The sequence below is a fragment of the Lithobates pipiens genome, unplaced genomic scaffold (assembly GCF_037356315.1).
Source record: "Lithobates pipiens isolate NorthernLeopardFrog02 unplaced genomic scaffold, aLitPip1_a1.2 Scaffold_13, whole genome shotgun sequence".
Lineage (NCBI taxonomy): Eukaryota > Metazoa > Chordata > Amphibia > Anura > Ranidae > Lithobates > Lithobates pipiens.
The window spans coordinates 126831776-126847151 of NW_027507718.1; the positions used below are offsets into that span (position 1 = coordinate 126831776).

General features: G+C 44.0%; 1 protein-coding gene across 1 annotated transcript in view; it reads right to left on the bottom strand.

Moving 5' to 3' along the window:
* Positions 1 to 11657: 11657 nt before the first annotated feature.
* Positions 11658 to 15376, bottom strand: part of LOC143974309 (occludin-like) — a 99463-nt gene continuing 95744 nt past the window's right edge. Inside the window, exon 8 of the mRNA XM_077475538.1 lies at positions 11658 to 12285. Within this exon, the coding sequence (XP_077331664.1) occupies positions 12184 to 12285 (102 nt within the window). The 3' untranslated portion in view covers positions 11658 to 12183. The remainder of the gene's footprint in view (positions 12286 to 15376) is intronic.

Consider the following 15376-nt stretch of genomic DNA (forward strand, 5'->3'; position numbering starts at 1 on the left):
CCAGTGGGAAAGAAATATGGTAACGTCTCTTTGGGGGTAACCTTCTCGCTATCTAGTGAAGATACATTTGTACAACCTCCATCTCATGTTACTGCTAAAGGCGACAACATTTCACTCTATCACATTTGTTACTGTGCTGTTCAACAGGTCTCATCCCCCTATAGGACATCACACATCTCCCTGAGCCCCCCCCCCCGACAATAGTCCTGAGACCGGAACACTGAAGTTCAGCAATGGATGAGGCCTATCATGCCCCAGTTCTTCTCCTGTTGAATCTGTAGTTCCGGATTGTCTGTTTAACTGGGGTAACTCTAACGCCGTGGGAGCGGGGGAGAGAGGCATCTGCACAGTCTCCGCAGGAATCAGAATCGGGTCTATTCAGGGCAGCATAGGAATAAGTCTCCCCCATCGCCCTGTATACACTGAATGGGCCTCACCCCCCCCCCCCCCCACTGTGACATGTAGGCAGGAGGCAAACCTACCTCAGGGTTCCATACTGGCATTTCCTTTTTTTTTTTTAAAGGTCGCGCATGGACAGTAAATGTGAAATAACAAGGGGCAAGAGCCGTGTTCCATTATAGGAGGAATTACTGAAATTTCTCCGGCCGGAGATCAGCGGGTTTCCCCTCTCAGTCATGGTGTTTTGGAGCCAGGGCAGTCACGGGGACAATCGTCTAAGCAAATTGGGTGCATATCGGAAGCGTTAACTTTCAATGTAGCAGCTGCGGATAATCCCATTTCAGGATCTCTGGCTCCCACATGTTGCTGGTCTCCCCTTTTCCGTCTGGAGGAGCGACGTGGCAAGCCCTGTCTGGGGGCCCAAGGTGCATAACTGTTTTCCCTGGTCAGTAGCGGTTGCAGCCAGTCAGGTAGAGGGAAAGGATCCATGCTCAGGAAGGTGAATAGGTCTGGGAGGTCCGCATGGTGTCACATGATAAAGGAGGAATTTCCTTTGCGGATCGTCAGCTGTAGTGGAAAGCCTCAGGGATATGGCAGGGTGGCTCTTCTCAGTTTCTCGAGTAGGGGCTTCATCATAGCCCAGCGTTGCAATGTGGCTCGCTATACATCAGGGAAAATGAAGATTGGGGCTCCATCAAATTCAATCTGGTCTCTGGACCAGGCCGAGCGGAGAACTTGGTCTTTCTGGGAATAGCGGTGGAGACGGCAAATAACGTCTCTGGAGCGGTCAGGATTTGTGGCCTCGGCCCAAGTACTCGATTTACCCGGTCAAACTCCATGGTGGCAGGAGGTTCTGGGCCCAGGATCTACTGGAGGATCGCAAGAACTGTCTCCTGTAAATTCTCAGGGCCGGTCGCCTCTGGTAACCCCCGAATCCGAAGATTGTTGCGGCTGCTGCGGTTTTCAAAATCTTCGGCTTGAAGCTACATTTCCGCCAGGTGCTCCTGGAAGGCTGCCTGATGTTTCTCTAGTTGAGCGACCCGGAGCCCCAGTGAGCTCATCTCCGATTCCTCTGTGCTGAGTCTGGCGTCTAGTGTGTGGACCTCAGTACGTAGTTTGTGGAAGTCCTTGCAGTGTTTTTCTTCCATCCGCAGCACCAGGTCCTCTATGTTGGCTCTTGTTGGCAGTGCGAGCAGCAAGGTCCTGATATCTGCATCGGCCTGTAGTGATCTCGCCGAGGCTTTCCGACAGGCTATCAGGCGGGGGCGCCAGGAGCGATGGTATCCCCTCCAGCGAGTGTGGAACCTGGCTCCGTGAAGCGGCCACGGCTGTGGAAGGTAAGTCCACCGACCCTCTCTCACTACGTGTTGTCGCGGGAGATGCCGCTGTTTGAGTTGGGTGGCAGAGGTAACGACTGATTGAGGCTGCTGGATTAGCTGTGGTGGATCCTCTGGTCTTTCGCCTTCTCTGCGGTATGTCATTGCAGGCGAAAAGGAGTGTTATGGTGGCATAATAGTCGTCTTTGGTGGGTTCGGAGTCGGGAGCTCTAGTCAAGAGCTTCTTCACTCCGCCATGTCCAAGCCACGCCCCCATATGTTCACAGTTAACAAGTTGATTTTATCACTTTTAGAACAGCAGCTACTATTGATTTTTTGATTTTTGTATTGAATGCTAGCAAGGGTACTCTTTTTATGCCGATAACTGAAGGTTGGAGGTGAAAAGGCGGTGCCAGGAAGTGGCAGGCTGTATTAACAGGTCCTCAGTATGGACTGGCAGGATTATGTAAGGCTGCTGCTGCCTGCAATGCACATGTTTTTACCTGCCAGCCATAAACATTTATTCTGCATTATAGTGCCAGCTGCCAGAGAGTAGTAAACAGTTAAGGAGCTGCCTACAGCCCTGAACAGTGTTACACAGCACTGACTGATGCAGTGTGCCTTATGTACATCTGAGCTCTGCTTACATTCTACTGACCTTGCGCCCGTTACTACATACCTTTGAATTCTGACCCCTGTCCTCTGCCCTGCTGACCCCGTGATCTGCCTTATGAACTTCTGAACCCTGTACTCTGTCCTACAAACTACTGACCTCTGTACACTGTCCTACATACTCCTGCATCAGACTTGTGGGAGTGACCAAACATGAAAAAATTGTAAATAAAAGTGAATGGCAAGTTTATCATGAAGTTATTTTAGCACCCTCTACTTAGGTAGGTGCTAGAGGTAGATTATTGACGAGTGCAGGTATATTTAGGCAGACCTAGCTGGAAGCTAGACCTGTTTGTTTTTATTTGTGCGGGCTGGGAGTGGCTCAGTGTAGGCTGGTGACTCACATATAGCATAACTTCTTGGTTACCTTCATTTTTCTTCTAGAGGATTCTGAAAGAGAGGAGGGGAAGAGAGGTGGAGTTGTCTGAGGTGTTTTAGGGAGCCCTGACCAATCCCCAACTAGGATTGGCAGGGGCAGGCCTCCTTGATATACTCAGGGTCAGCCCAGCTGGGGGAGTTGTTGTTGTGTGGAAGAACTGAGGATGGAGTACTAGGCTGTCTGGGCCTTTAAGGCCGCTTCCCAGTCTGGGTGGGGGGGGGGTGACCTTGGGCCTGGGACTCGAGTGCAGGAAGTATCCACTCAAGAATGCACAAATTATCTGGACAGGAGGCACAGAGAGGAGTCAAAGAGGACAGCAGGAGCTAGTACTCCCTGGCAAGTCTTCAGGAGGGAACCACCAGTGTGTGTGAGGCCAGGAGGGCCGGTGAGTGACAGGCACAGTCGGGAGGACTGGGGAGGCACGCCTGAGAGGACTGGGAATGTGCAATCTGGGGTGGATGCAGAGCTAGCAGTAAGGGCTGTGATGTCACAGGCAGTGGTGTTGGACAGCTGCAGCCAGGAGGGCTGGCAAGGCCTTAAGTGGGATTACTGGGAGCAGTAGTCCACAATAGGAAAGCTAGCACCATGGACTTTTCTATTCCTATTTTTGCTACACTAAAGGGGCCCACGGTCCCTGCCTACAAATGGCAATTACTAGGGCCTGACTGAGTCAGTGTTGGGCCTAACCATGTGCTAGCTGTGCCAGTGTTGTGCAGAAGTAAGTCAGAGTGATAGTCTGAAGGCAAGTGTTGTGCAGAAGGAGTTTGAAGAAATGTCTTATACAAAGTGTACATAGTTCTGTCCCACATTAACTGTCCTGAAATTCTAATGGGCATCCCATATATTCCCATCCCTATCCAAGTTCAAATTCCTCACTAAAAACAACAAAAACAAGCATATGAACTGTTCATTGTCTCCAAGGTATTTGGGAAGTGAATGCCGGGCTGGGCAGAGTGACAGGTGGACCACAACTTTCAGCAGCCCCATACGGGGATACCGCTACATTTGGGGGCTCGTTCCGGGACAACCTATAATTGTGTGATGTTGATGTTAGCTACAGGGACCTGTAGTTAGGAGTGTACAGTGATGTGAATACTGTAAATACCTATAAGATGTGTACCTCTATTTTTGTACGTAATTTATTTGTACAGATCCCCATCCAAGTTGTTTCCCTTTTCCCCATCCATTTTATCTTAGGGGAGGCCCATGAGCCATTTTTTTGTAAATTTCCCAGTTGAGGGACCAGCTGGATTCTGGTGGATGAAACCAAAATCAAACTTTTTGCCCACAATGCAAAACAATATGTTTGGCGTAAAAGCAACACAGCTCATCACCCTCAACACACCATCCCCACTGTCAAACATGGTGGTGGCAGCATCATGGTTTGGGCCTGCTTTTCTTCAGCAGGGACAGGGAAGATGGTTAAAATTGAGGGGAAGATGGATGCAGCCAAATACAGGACCATTCTGGATGAAAACCTGTTGGAGTCTGCAAAAGACCTGAAACTGGGACGGAGATTTATCTTCCAACAAGACAATGATCCCAAACATACAGCAAAATCTACAAAGGAATGGTTCACAAATAAACTTATCCAGGTGTTAGAATGGCCAAGTCAAAGTCCAGACCTGAATCCAATCGAGAATCTGTGGAAAGAGCTGAAAACTGCTGTTCACAAACGCTCTCCATCCAACCTCACTGAGCTTGAGCTGTTTTGCAAGGAAGAATGGGCAAGAATTTCAGTCTCTCAATGTGTAAAACTGATAGAGACATACCCCAAGTGACTTGCAGCTGTAATCGCAGCAAAAGGTGGCTCTACAAAGTATTAACGCAAGGGGGCCGAATAATTTTGCACGCCCCACTTTTCATTTTTTTATTAGTTAAAAAAGTTTCAAAAATCCAATAGATTTCGTTCCACTTCACAATTGTGTCCCACTTGTTGGTGATATTTCACAAAAAATAAAAATTTTATATCTTTATGTTTGAAGCCTGAAATGTGGCAAAAGGTTGGAAAGTTCAAGGGGGCCGAATACTTTCGCAAGGCACTGTAGTTCTGTCCCAAATTGTTCTGCAATTCTACTGTACATCCCAAATATTCCCATCCCTATCCAAGTTCAAAAACAAGCATATGAACTGTTCATTGTCTCCGTGAATGCTGGGCAGGGTGACAGGTGGACCACAACTTTCGGCAGCCTCTACGGAGGTAGCGATACATTATTTTTTAAGGTCAGCTATATTTTTATTTTTACAGTGACTTTTGTTTTATTATATTTTTAGATGTTTTCTTCATGCCATCCTTTTTATTGGGGCCTTTCTAGTTAATGTTGTAAAATAAAAATAAAGAATAAAAAAGGGCACTGCACCTGGTGATCTGCAAATTTGATCTCTTTCATGTTGCTCAGGTAGATCTCCACTTCTCAAAGGTTGCCTACCCCTGCTCTAGACACTTTTATACTTGCCTTGCCTGTGCATCCTTGCAACTTCTTCCACTGTCTGGGGGGACATACAGTATCACTTGGTCCCCTGTGACAGTGCTCAGGCCTAGCAGCCAGTTGCTAGGCCCAAGTACTGTCGCAAAACAGAGGGAATGATGTTACTGTTTCCCCCAGGTTGCCAACACCATTGATTTAAGCATTGGTTGCAACGGAGGAAGGATCAGCGAGGAAGAGAAGGCAAGGTGAATATAAAGGAATGGAAGGAGGAGGCCCCTTTGCATAGACACTCGTTTTTTTCCTACATGGACATGGTGACAGTGTCTCTTTAGCTGTATGCATAGACCATCTTGTCATGTGTGTACACAAAACAAATAAACTGCAGGAGGTGCTGTAATGGACAGTGTTTTATTATTACATTTAACATAATAGAAAAAATGAAAACTAATGCAATACAATCATTTATGAATACAGTATTAACAGTAATACACCTATGTATGTATGGAAGAATTACAAGCACAGGGACATTTTGATACTCGGTGTGATATGGATAATTATCCTAAATATTCTGAAAAGGTTTTTTTTGTCATTTTGTCTTCATGGGTATAAGTAATGTGACTGCAGACCCTCAGGAGCAAATGTAATCAGAAAATACTGAGCGCTAACATGCAAGCTTGTATCTGTTAGACATGTGCGTCATCAATTTCGTATTTCGTAATTCATGTCAATTTGGATTCGTACAAAATACAAATTTTCGTTAACTTTTCGTAACAATTTTGAACGATCGTTATAGGGCTGTGGAAATGAAAGATTAATTCCTCGATTAATTGTTATTTTTTTTGATCGATCAAATGCTCTTGATCGGTACTCACCTCTCGGCCGCCTTCCGGGTCTTCAGGGAGTTCCGTCGGAGATCTGGTGACATCAAGGACATCAACGTCACCAGACCCCAAGTGCCTCCATCTGTTAACGAAGGGAAGGGGGGGGGAATCCGGTGACATCAAAGTTCTGATTGAACGTAACCTGTACGGGGAGGATCTACGTATGACGTCACCCGCTGCTGCCCTACAGAACTAACACTATTGTCGGCTTTACATGCTGTGTTTTTATCATCTTTATGTGAGTAGTTTGTGTTTGAACACAAAAATTAAATCTTATGCTTAAGTGGTGAGCACTTAGATCTTTTCTTTCTACCGATGACCTAGCATCCTTGCTGAGATCTAAGGAGACATGAGAGAAGTTTATGGTCCATGTTAACCCTTTTGATACCCGCTTGCATGACCACCTGTTTGCACAGGGGTCCATGCCATAAGGTGAGAGTGATTAGTTGGACTGGAGGTGGAGGGATTGTCACGCTACTGTGAAAAAAAAAATTACGGCAGTGCTACAGTTTGAATTTAAAACTTATTTGTGCGAACTGTGAAGTTAAGTCATGGATTGTGGAAACTAACTAGTGTCGGGTGATTGTATATAGTGTATACCACATTTACCACTGACTAATGCAGAGTTGCAATGTAAGGAGATCAGCTAAAAGTAGTTGGATCTGAATGTGCATTGTAATAAATCGAAATTAGTCGATTAATCGATAAAAAAAAAAAAAAGATTAATCGAACATGAAAATTTTAATCAGTAACAGCCCTAGTTTGTTATGATGAATTTAAAAAGCAAAAAATTCCCTTCTCAATATGGTAGTCATCGACTCATTATGCTCATTATGAGGGGCTTCCACCATCCCTGTGCTGTGCTGACTTCCTCCTGGGGTTGTACCCCTGCTGTGCTCATTATGATAGGCTCCCACCATCTCTGTGCTGTGCTAACTTCCTGGGTTTTTAACTTCATCATAACGAATAGTCGTAATTATTATGACAATAATAAAATAATATTAACAAACACTCTTATTTTGTCCAATTATGAATCTTCCATCGACTACCAGTACCAGTCTCCCACTCCCATATTAAAAAAGGTAATTTTCCCAAACCTCACTCAGCAGCAGAAGAAAACCTCTGATTGGTCAACAAAACACCAGTCACATTGCTGTTGTAACAGAATTTGGATCCGAAATTCATCAACGAAATTTCGTATTTCGTATACAATTCGGAAGCATAGAAATTCGTATTTCGGATGCTTCAGAATGTACGAATTTTTGAAATTCCTACGAATTTTCATTTTTTACGAAACGAACAGCACATGTCTAGTATCTGTGGGCAGGCCAGATAGGCTTGTGCAAAGCTGCTATGCCTATTACAGCTTTACCAAGAGGAGCCACTGGTAGTTATATGGTCAGGCTTTTGGTGCTGGAATTAAAAGACAATCCTCTCCTAACATCTTTAACACTAATGCCGCGTACACACGGTCGAACTGTTTGACGTACTTAGTCCGTCATACAATCCGACGGACAATCCGGCGTATTTTCCACTGAACGGACTTGACCACACACGGATACACAAACAGTCCGACGAATGCTTGCGCGATGACGTACAGCACGTACGACGGGACTAGAAATAGGAAGTCCAAGACACAGCAAAGCCCTGTAAATCCTTTCTGGGCATGCGCCATTCTTAGTCAGTCGGACTAGCATACTGACGACCGTATTGTCCGCTGAAACCAAAGTACGACGGACAGATTTTTGGAAAAACCGAAATTCTTAGTACTCCGGACTGCACGCTGAAAAAACCCGCTGAAGCCCACACACGAGCGGATTGTCCGCTGAAATGTGTTTCAACGGACTAAGTACGTCAAACAGTTCGACCGTGTGTACGCGGCATAAGGTCTGTCAGACTTATGCCGCGTACACAGGATCGGAATTTTGGTCGGAAAAAGCTCTGATGGTTTTTCCGATGAAATTCCGACAGGATTCCGCTCAAGCTGTCTTGCATGTACACAGTCACACTACAACGAGCCAAGAAAATGAAGTTCAATGCTTCTGAGCATGCGTCAAATTCAGTGGCGTAACTATAGGGGGTGCAGCAGTCGCGACCGCAACCGGGTCCTGTGATGCAGGGGGCCCATGCAGCCCCCTCTACATATGGCCGGCAGCAGCATAGGCAGCTAGGGGTACCAATGCACCATGCACACGGGTGGCTGGAGGTGGAGAGTGACTAGAAGAGCTCCATGCTCTAATATCGCACTGGCTGCTCTTTAGTTGTGCATTCCCCGCATGACCTGTGTCCTCGGCCGGCTCCTCAGAGTACCCCTCTCCTGCTCCATGCATTGCCGCTCAGTCCGATGTCTGATCTCCCCAGCCAGAGTCCCACCCCCCGAGTCCGGCCCACACTGCACTGCATACTTCTCCCGGGTAAACAAACTTTAAGCACACAGATGCAGTGCAGCCCTATGAGAGCTCCCCGGAGGACACTGCAGGCTTGTCTGCCAGCCCCCCTGCTCCCCGTCATACACAGATGATGAAAGGTCTTTCTGGGAAATATGCTGATTGCTCGTCCAGCACACTGGATGGAGCCCAGGCCAACATGGATGAGTGCGCGCCCTACAGCTTGGCCATGGTGAGTGAGAGGACCCCATCCCCCACACACCATTACATACCCCCTCCATCTCCCCCTGGGAACAGGGACCCCTTCTCACGTGGGGACAGGGACCCCCACCTCCCCTGGGGACAGGGACCCCTTCTCACCTGGGGGCAGTAACTTCATCTGCCCTGGAGAAAAGGACCTCATCTCTTCTGGGGACGGGGCCCCATCCTGCCTAGGGACAGTGCCCCAATGGGGCACCTAAAAGTAAAAAAAAATACTGATACCAGTGGTGGAACTACAGGGCTCACAAAGGTCATACCTGTGACCACGCCCTGGAGTTCCGCCGCCAGACTCAGAGGGAAGGGCCCTGGCTGGGGTTCAGGGGGGCCCTTCATGGTTTCTTGCATCAGGGCCCTGAAGGTTCTAGTTACGCCACTGGTCAAATTGTTTCTGAAAAATTGAGAACCTAATCTTTCGCTGGCCGAAATTCTGCCAGCAAAAGTCCGATGGAGCATACACACGATCGCATTTTCCTGACCAAATCCCACATCGGACTTTTGCTGGTGGAATTTCCGATCGTGTGTACGGGGCATTACTGCTTTCTGTGTCACTTTTGGGATATTACTCCTTACTTTCACTTTTTTTATTTGGTATCAGACACAACAGAATGTCAGAGGAAATATACCAAATACTGAGAGACACAGCAACCAAGACTATTTTACTAGCAGTGCAGGAAGAAGTTAGAAACTCTGTCAGCTCTTTTTTTTTGCTGTTGCTATTGCATCCCTATTAAACCCTAAAATACAAAAAATGGCAGATAGGCAGGATTTTTATGATAGAAGTGACACTATTGATTTTGTCCACATAACAGATTTTCAGTGCCTGCTAGCATTAATTTCATGAATGTACTGCACACATACATTTACAGTGCTGCTCTGTGCAGTGATGGTGTGACAACCATGCCCATGTGCAGTAGTGATGTCATCGCAGCCCAGCCAATCTGGCTGAACAGTCTGAACCTGGAAGGAAAATTGGGAGAAGATAGAAGCGCCCGTGCCCAGCGGGGCACTGGAGGGAATAGTTTGACAGGTAAGTCTGCCATAATGTGTTAATCTGAAGTGCATATTAGCACATTAGGGCTAACTGCTCCTAGGGGCCCATTTATAAAAAGATTAAAGGATAATTGCAGATTTATTAAAGTCATTCTTAAAAGTTCCCTCCAAGTGTTACATTTAGGTACCTACATTCCGAATCCCAATAGAGCTTTCCTGTGCAGCTCATTGGAAGTCGCACAGCCGCTACTTCAATAATCCCTTCTCCATGCTATTCTTCCACAAACATGTTCTGTGATTTCCATTCATGCCTATCACAAGGTCATCCATTGTGGGCCAAACATTGCTATCCTTTAACAAACAACTTCATCTCAATATATTGTATAACCTAAAACACAACCCTAAGGAGGTAGCAGCTGCTACCAGTGAAAACAGATATGTGGGAAGTAACAGCACCAAGATGCCAGCACCAAGATCTAAAGAGCCGACTCGGATCTACATCACTTTGCATACTAGCCACTAAAACATCATTATGAGGTAATTCATTTCTTGTTAAGAGTTTTTGTTTTTTCTTGCTGGTAAAGTTTAGACTTTTAGGCTAACATTAGTATTTCATTAGGTTGTCCTAGGCTCCAAGTACCATGAACTTTGTTGGGTTTTGCACGCTTCCATGAACCATACAAATAAAACATGAATAAAAAGTTTACCTAAGGCAATGCTTTCCATAAAACACTACCCTTTGATTTCACTTTGCCTTTCATAAGATAGTATTGGGCACCAACTATGGAAGCAACTACATGTTAACATGCCAGTGCAGCTGATTTTTGTTATAAGATGATGAATTAATGATGAATGTATATTATTGCGATTGAGTGATTTGGTGCTGGAATGTTTAAAACATCTTAAACTCTATATATACTATAATATTTACAAAAACTTAAGAATGCTGATCTAAATAAAAATGTCCATAATTTCTAACAACAGAGCTTTTTAGACATGACCTTTAATGATTTGGAGAGTCGTTTGCAGTAGTGCTCTCTGTGCCCACCTCCACCATTAACAGATATTACAAGCGTGGCTTCTAATGTTTGGATTCTTCAATATCTATGACTTGTAAAGTTAGGGAGACCCCATAAATAAAGTTTTGTTTTGTTTTTTTGCTGCTTATCTACAATTCAGGTGGCCAGTTTAAGATCTATCTATCTATCTATCTATCTATCTATCTATCTATCTATCTATCTATCATACTGTATATATTGGTAAAATCTGTAGTTGCTGCAAATAGTGGAAACCTGCAGAATCTCAAGCAATGTGAACGTTTCAAAAGTAATAAATAATATAGAACTCTACTGACATATAATCACACACATAGGTTGGACTTGATGGACTTGCTGAAGTAAAAAGAACTGTACAAAAGTGGTTGTTGATTTGTCAGATGTTGACATTGAGGTGTTTGTGCTGTTAGGAGCCAACCCTAAGTGGCTACTACTTCGACATTGGCACTAACATAGAGGCATGTGCCATAAAGATACATAAAGATACATCTTAACTTCTTCCTCCCCTATGATTATTTTTTAGACAATTGTTTACACCAGATGTGCCCAGCAAACATATGGGTAAATGCCAAACTTGGCTGATCATAGAAATACTTGATTCTACTTCGACTGCCACATCTTAAATCTAAGCATTGAGTGGCAGTCCTCTTTAACAATGCTACTCCATAATGGACAGGTTTGCATTGTGCTAAAAAACTTATGCAGCTGTGTATGAGAGTTAAATTATGTCATTTGTAACATATGATGGGTTTAGATATAATTATCCTATTTCTGCTGTAAAAATAAAATCTGCTGTATTGTGCATAATGAGAGCAAGATCTTGATTACTACTGACACAAGCTAATTATTGAAAAGACTTTGGTTCCTGTGGTAGCAATTAACCCCCCCCCCCCCCCCGCCCCACTTTTTCCCATATTTTCAATAATTTGGCGCTATATCAGCCCCAACCTCCTCCAAAAGCAAAGCAACACACCCACTCTCTCTGTCTTTTGGCTGGTTCCTTTCTGTTGTGTTCATAACTATACTGGTACAATATTGCATCTAAAACTTGAATAAAACAGTTGACAAAAACAGAATCGAAATATTTCATCTGCAATTACAAATGTATATTAAACAAAAAAAAAAGGGAGGCAATACTCATACACCTAAGACTCACAGCAGTCACATATTTCAGCAACAGATACTCATAAAAGCTGTAGTGACGTGAGCAACAATTACAGCAGTAACTGCATTGGTAGTCCATATGGCTGTAAACAAGAACCTGCTATTTATATCAGAAAATGTAATATCAAAATGTATATTGATCAGATTTTATCATTAAAAAAATATTTTCTTTAACAGTGAAAGATTTAATCCAGTGGTGTTGGTTGCCCCCTTGTGGGTTTCCTTGGCATTGCTGTAGAGCTCTGTTTAATCAGCCCCTTCCATTGTCATAAGCACTAACCATTCTCTTGATGTGAAACAGTTTGTTTCGGAGCTGTTTGGTTTCACTCTTCTTTGTTTGGTAATCAGGAGTCTAGATAATAAAGAGCAAATTGTTAGTAGGCAGGTTTCATAGTGCACCACTAAGGGATTACAAATCTACAACTGCAACTGAATACAGGTTCAAGGTTGTAGCAATGATGGTGGAGAATATGACAATCATCATCCACTGCCATCATTCAATCATGGAACACCTTGTATTAAAAGTACAGGATGTTTTATGAGTGCGAGCGACCCACATAGCCTTCAGTGTATGCACTATGCCAGCCTTTCTCAACCTTTTCAACACAGAGGAACCCTTGAAATAGTTCTCTGGTCTCGAGGAATCCCTGCTAAAAATTAGAAATCTACAACTCGTAATACATTAGTGTGATGGTCAGTAGGAAGAATGATCCTTACACTTGTGATCATTGGGAAGAATTACCTCCTTACTGATAGCTAAAAAGATCAATGGTGTCAGTGAGAACTTATCTGAGAGGCAGAAATTTCTCAATGCTGAAGGAACCCTGGTTGAGAATTGCACTATGCAATTGCTGAAACTGTAAGCCCTTGTACACACGGTCCGAGATTCCGACAGAATGTTTCCTATCGGACCGTTTTGTCGGATAATCCGACTGTGTGTGGTCTCCATTGGACTGTTGTGAAGTTTTCCAACTTGTCCGTAACATTTTCCGACAAAATGCTCCGATCGGACATACTCCGATCATGTGTAGCCTACTCCGACAGACAAAGTGCCATGCATGCTCAGATTACTTAGATTTCACATTCTAAATTCCTAGACCAAAGCTATTGGCTACTAGCCTGAACGTAGTCCTGTCGTAACAAAATAACGTCATCACGTTATGTACAATCGGATTTTACGACAACTTTGTCCGACCGTGTCTATGCAACAGTTTTAGGACAAAATCCGTCGGACAAAATCCAACGGATTTGGTTGTCAGAATGTCTGACCGTGTGTACAAGGGCTAAGTGTTTGTGCCGGAAGTTCAGCACCTACTATACTGTCAGGGCTGAATCAAACTAACAGTTTTAACTATTGCAAAATATCATGGGACACACAAAATGATATGTTATTTAATGGTACATAGCAAATGTGCAAACATATTTTTCCTATTTTCTTCAGCTTTAAAAATATAAAATAGTAATCCAGCACCAAGTATTAAATACAGTATATATATATATATATATATATATATATATTTTTTTTTTGTTATTGTAAATGTGTTAGTTAAACACAGAAAATAACAATATAGAGAATGTATACACCATGTATCAAATCAAAACAGAAAAGAAATGTGTAATGTATCACAATGTACTTCTTGTGCATTCCAAGTGAACAAGAAGGTTACTGATTTAGCCGTACAGATGCTACCATTCATACATATAATGTATAGTATGGTCTGCAAATTTTTGATGGGCCATATATTCAACCTGGAAACTATTTCGTTGGTAAGAGTTTTCTCCAAAGTTAATAAAGCAAAAAATAATAGGATTTTTATACTTACTGTAAAATCTGGACAGTGTCCAGTCTGATATCCCTCCAACTCTCCACATGCCTCAGTTAGTTGTAGAGAAGTCATATAGGAATAAGCTCATAAAACACAGAGGGGTGAAATACATGTCTCCTAATGAACTCCAAAAAATAGATTTTATGGTAAGTACAAAAATTCTATTTTATTTCTGGTTCATTAATGGACACAAGATTCAAGATAATTGGGATGTCCAAAAGCAGTCCAACTGAGGGGTGGTCAGCAGTAACAAAATACCAAAACACCCATATAACAAAACCACAAAACTAGAGGTGCCTGAATGACTTTACACCCAAAACTGGCATCAGATGGGGTTTGAACATCCAACTGTTAACACTTAGAAAACATATCAGACTCGGAAGGAAAAAGTCAGCAGAAAATATGATAGTGTGTATGGGGCTTAACTCGTCCTCTATTTCCACTGCCCAAAAATGTTTCGCGAATCGTCTCCACTCTCACGCAAAGTTCCCTCACAGAAACTGGCTCCTAGGTTTATTGGGCCTTACAAAGTTATTCACCGGGTAAACCCAGTATCCTTTAACCACCTCAGCCCCGGAAGAAATTACCCCCTTCCTGACCAGAGCACTTTTTGTGATTTGGCACTGCGTAAATTTAACTGACAATTGCACGGTCATGCAACGTTGCTCCCCCAAAAAAATTGACATCCTTTTTTTCCCACAAATAGAGCTTACTTTTGGTGGTATTTGATCACCCCTGCGGTTTTTATTTTTTGCGCTATAAACAAAAAAAGAGCAACAATTTTGAAAAAAAAACACATTATTTTTTACATTTTGCTATAATAAATATCCCCCAAAAATGTATAAAAGAACAATTTTTTTCCTCAATTTAGGCCGATACATAGTCTTATACATAACTTCAGGGCCCCCCCTTTCCCCAAAGCACCTCCCAGGTTGAGGGCACGAGGCCTGGTACGGCTCGGGGGGGGGGGGGGGGGGCTTGCTTGTCCCCACCCCCTTTCCTGACCGGCCGGGCTGCGTGCTCGGATAAGGGTCTGCTATGGACTTTGGGGGGACCCTCACGCCTTTTTTTGGCGTAGGGCTTCCCCTTTAAATCCATACCAGGCGACGGGGCTAGCAAGGTGTCAATCTCCCCCCGATGAAGGCAGCGACATTCACTTCCTTTGCTAGTCCCGGCTACCTGGAGCCACTTTCAAAATGAACAGACTTTTCTCCGTGTGTGGGCAAGTCCGTTCCTTTCAAAAGTCTGGCGGACTAACACACAGACGGGTGGGGCAGTCCGGCTGACAATTTTGAGTCAAAACTTCTTTCTTAGTGTGCCGGACTTTTGGAAAGAAAAAGTCTGCCGGAGCCGACACACGGGCGGATTGTCCGGTGGACTCTGGTCCGCCGGACCAAGTATGCTGGATAGTCCGATCGTGTGTATGTGGCATTAGAGGATCTGCAAAGATGAGTGGGTCAAAATCCCTCCTGAGATTTGTGCAGTACTGATGGCCAACTACAAGAACAGCCTGATCTCTGTGATTGCCAAAAAGGGTTTTGCCACCAAGTACTAAGTCATGTTTTGCGAAGGGGTCAAATATTTATTTCACTCATTAAAATGCAAATCAATATATAA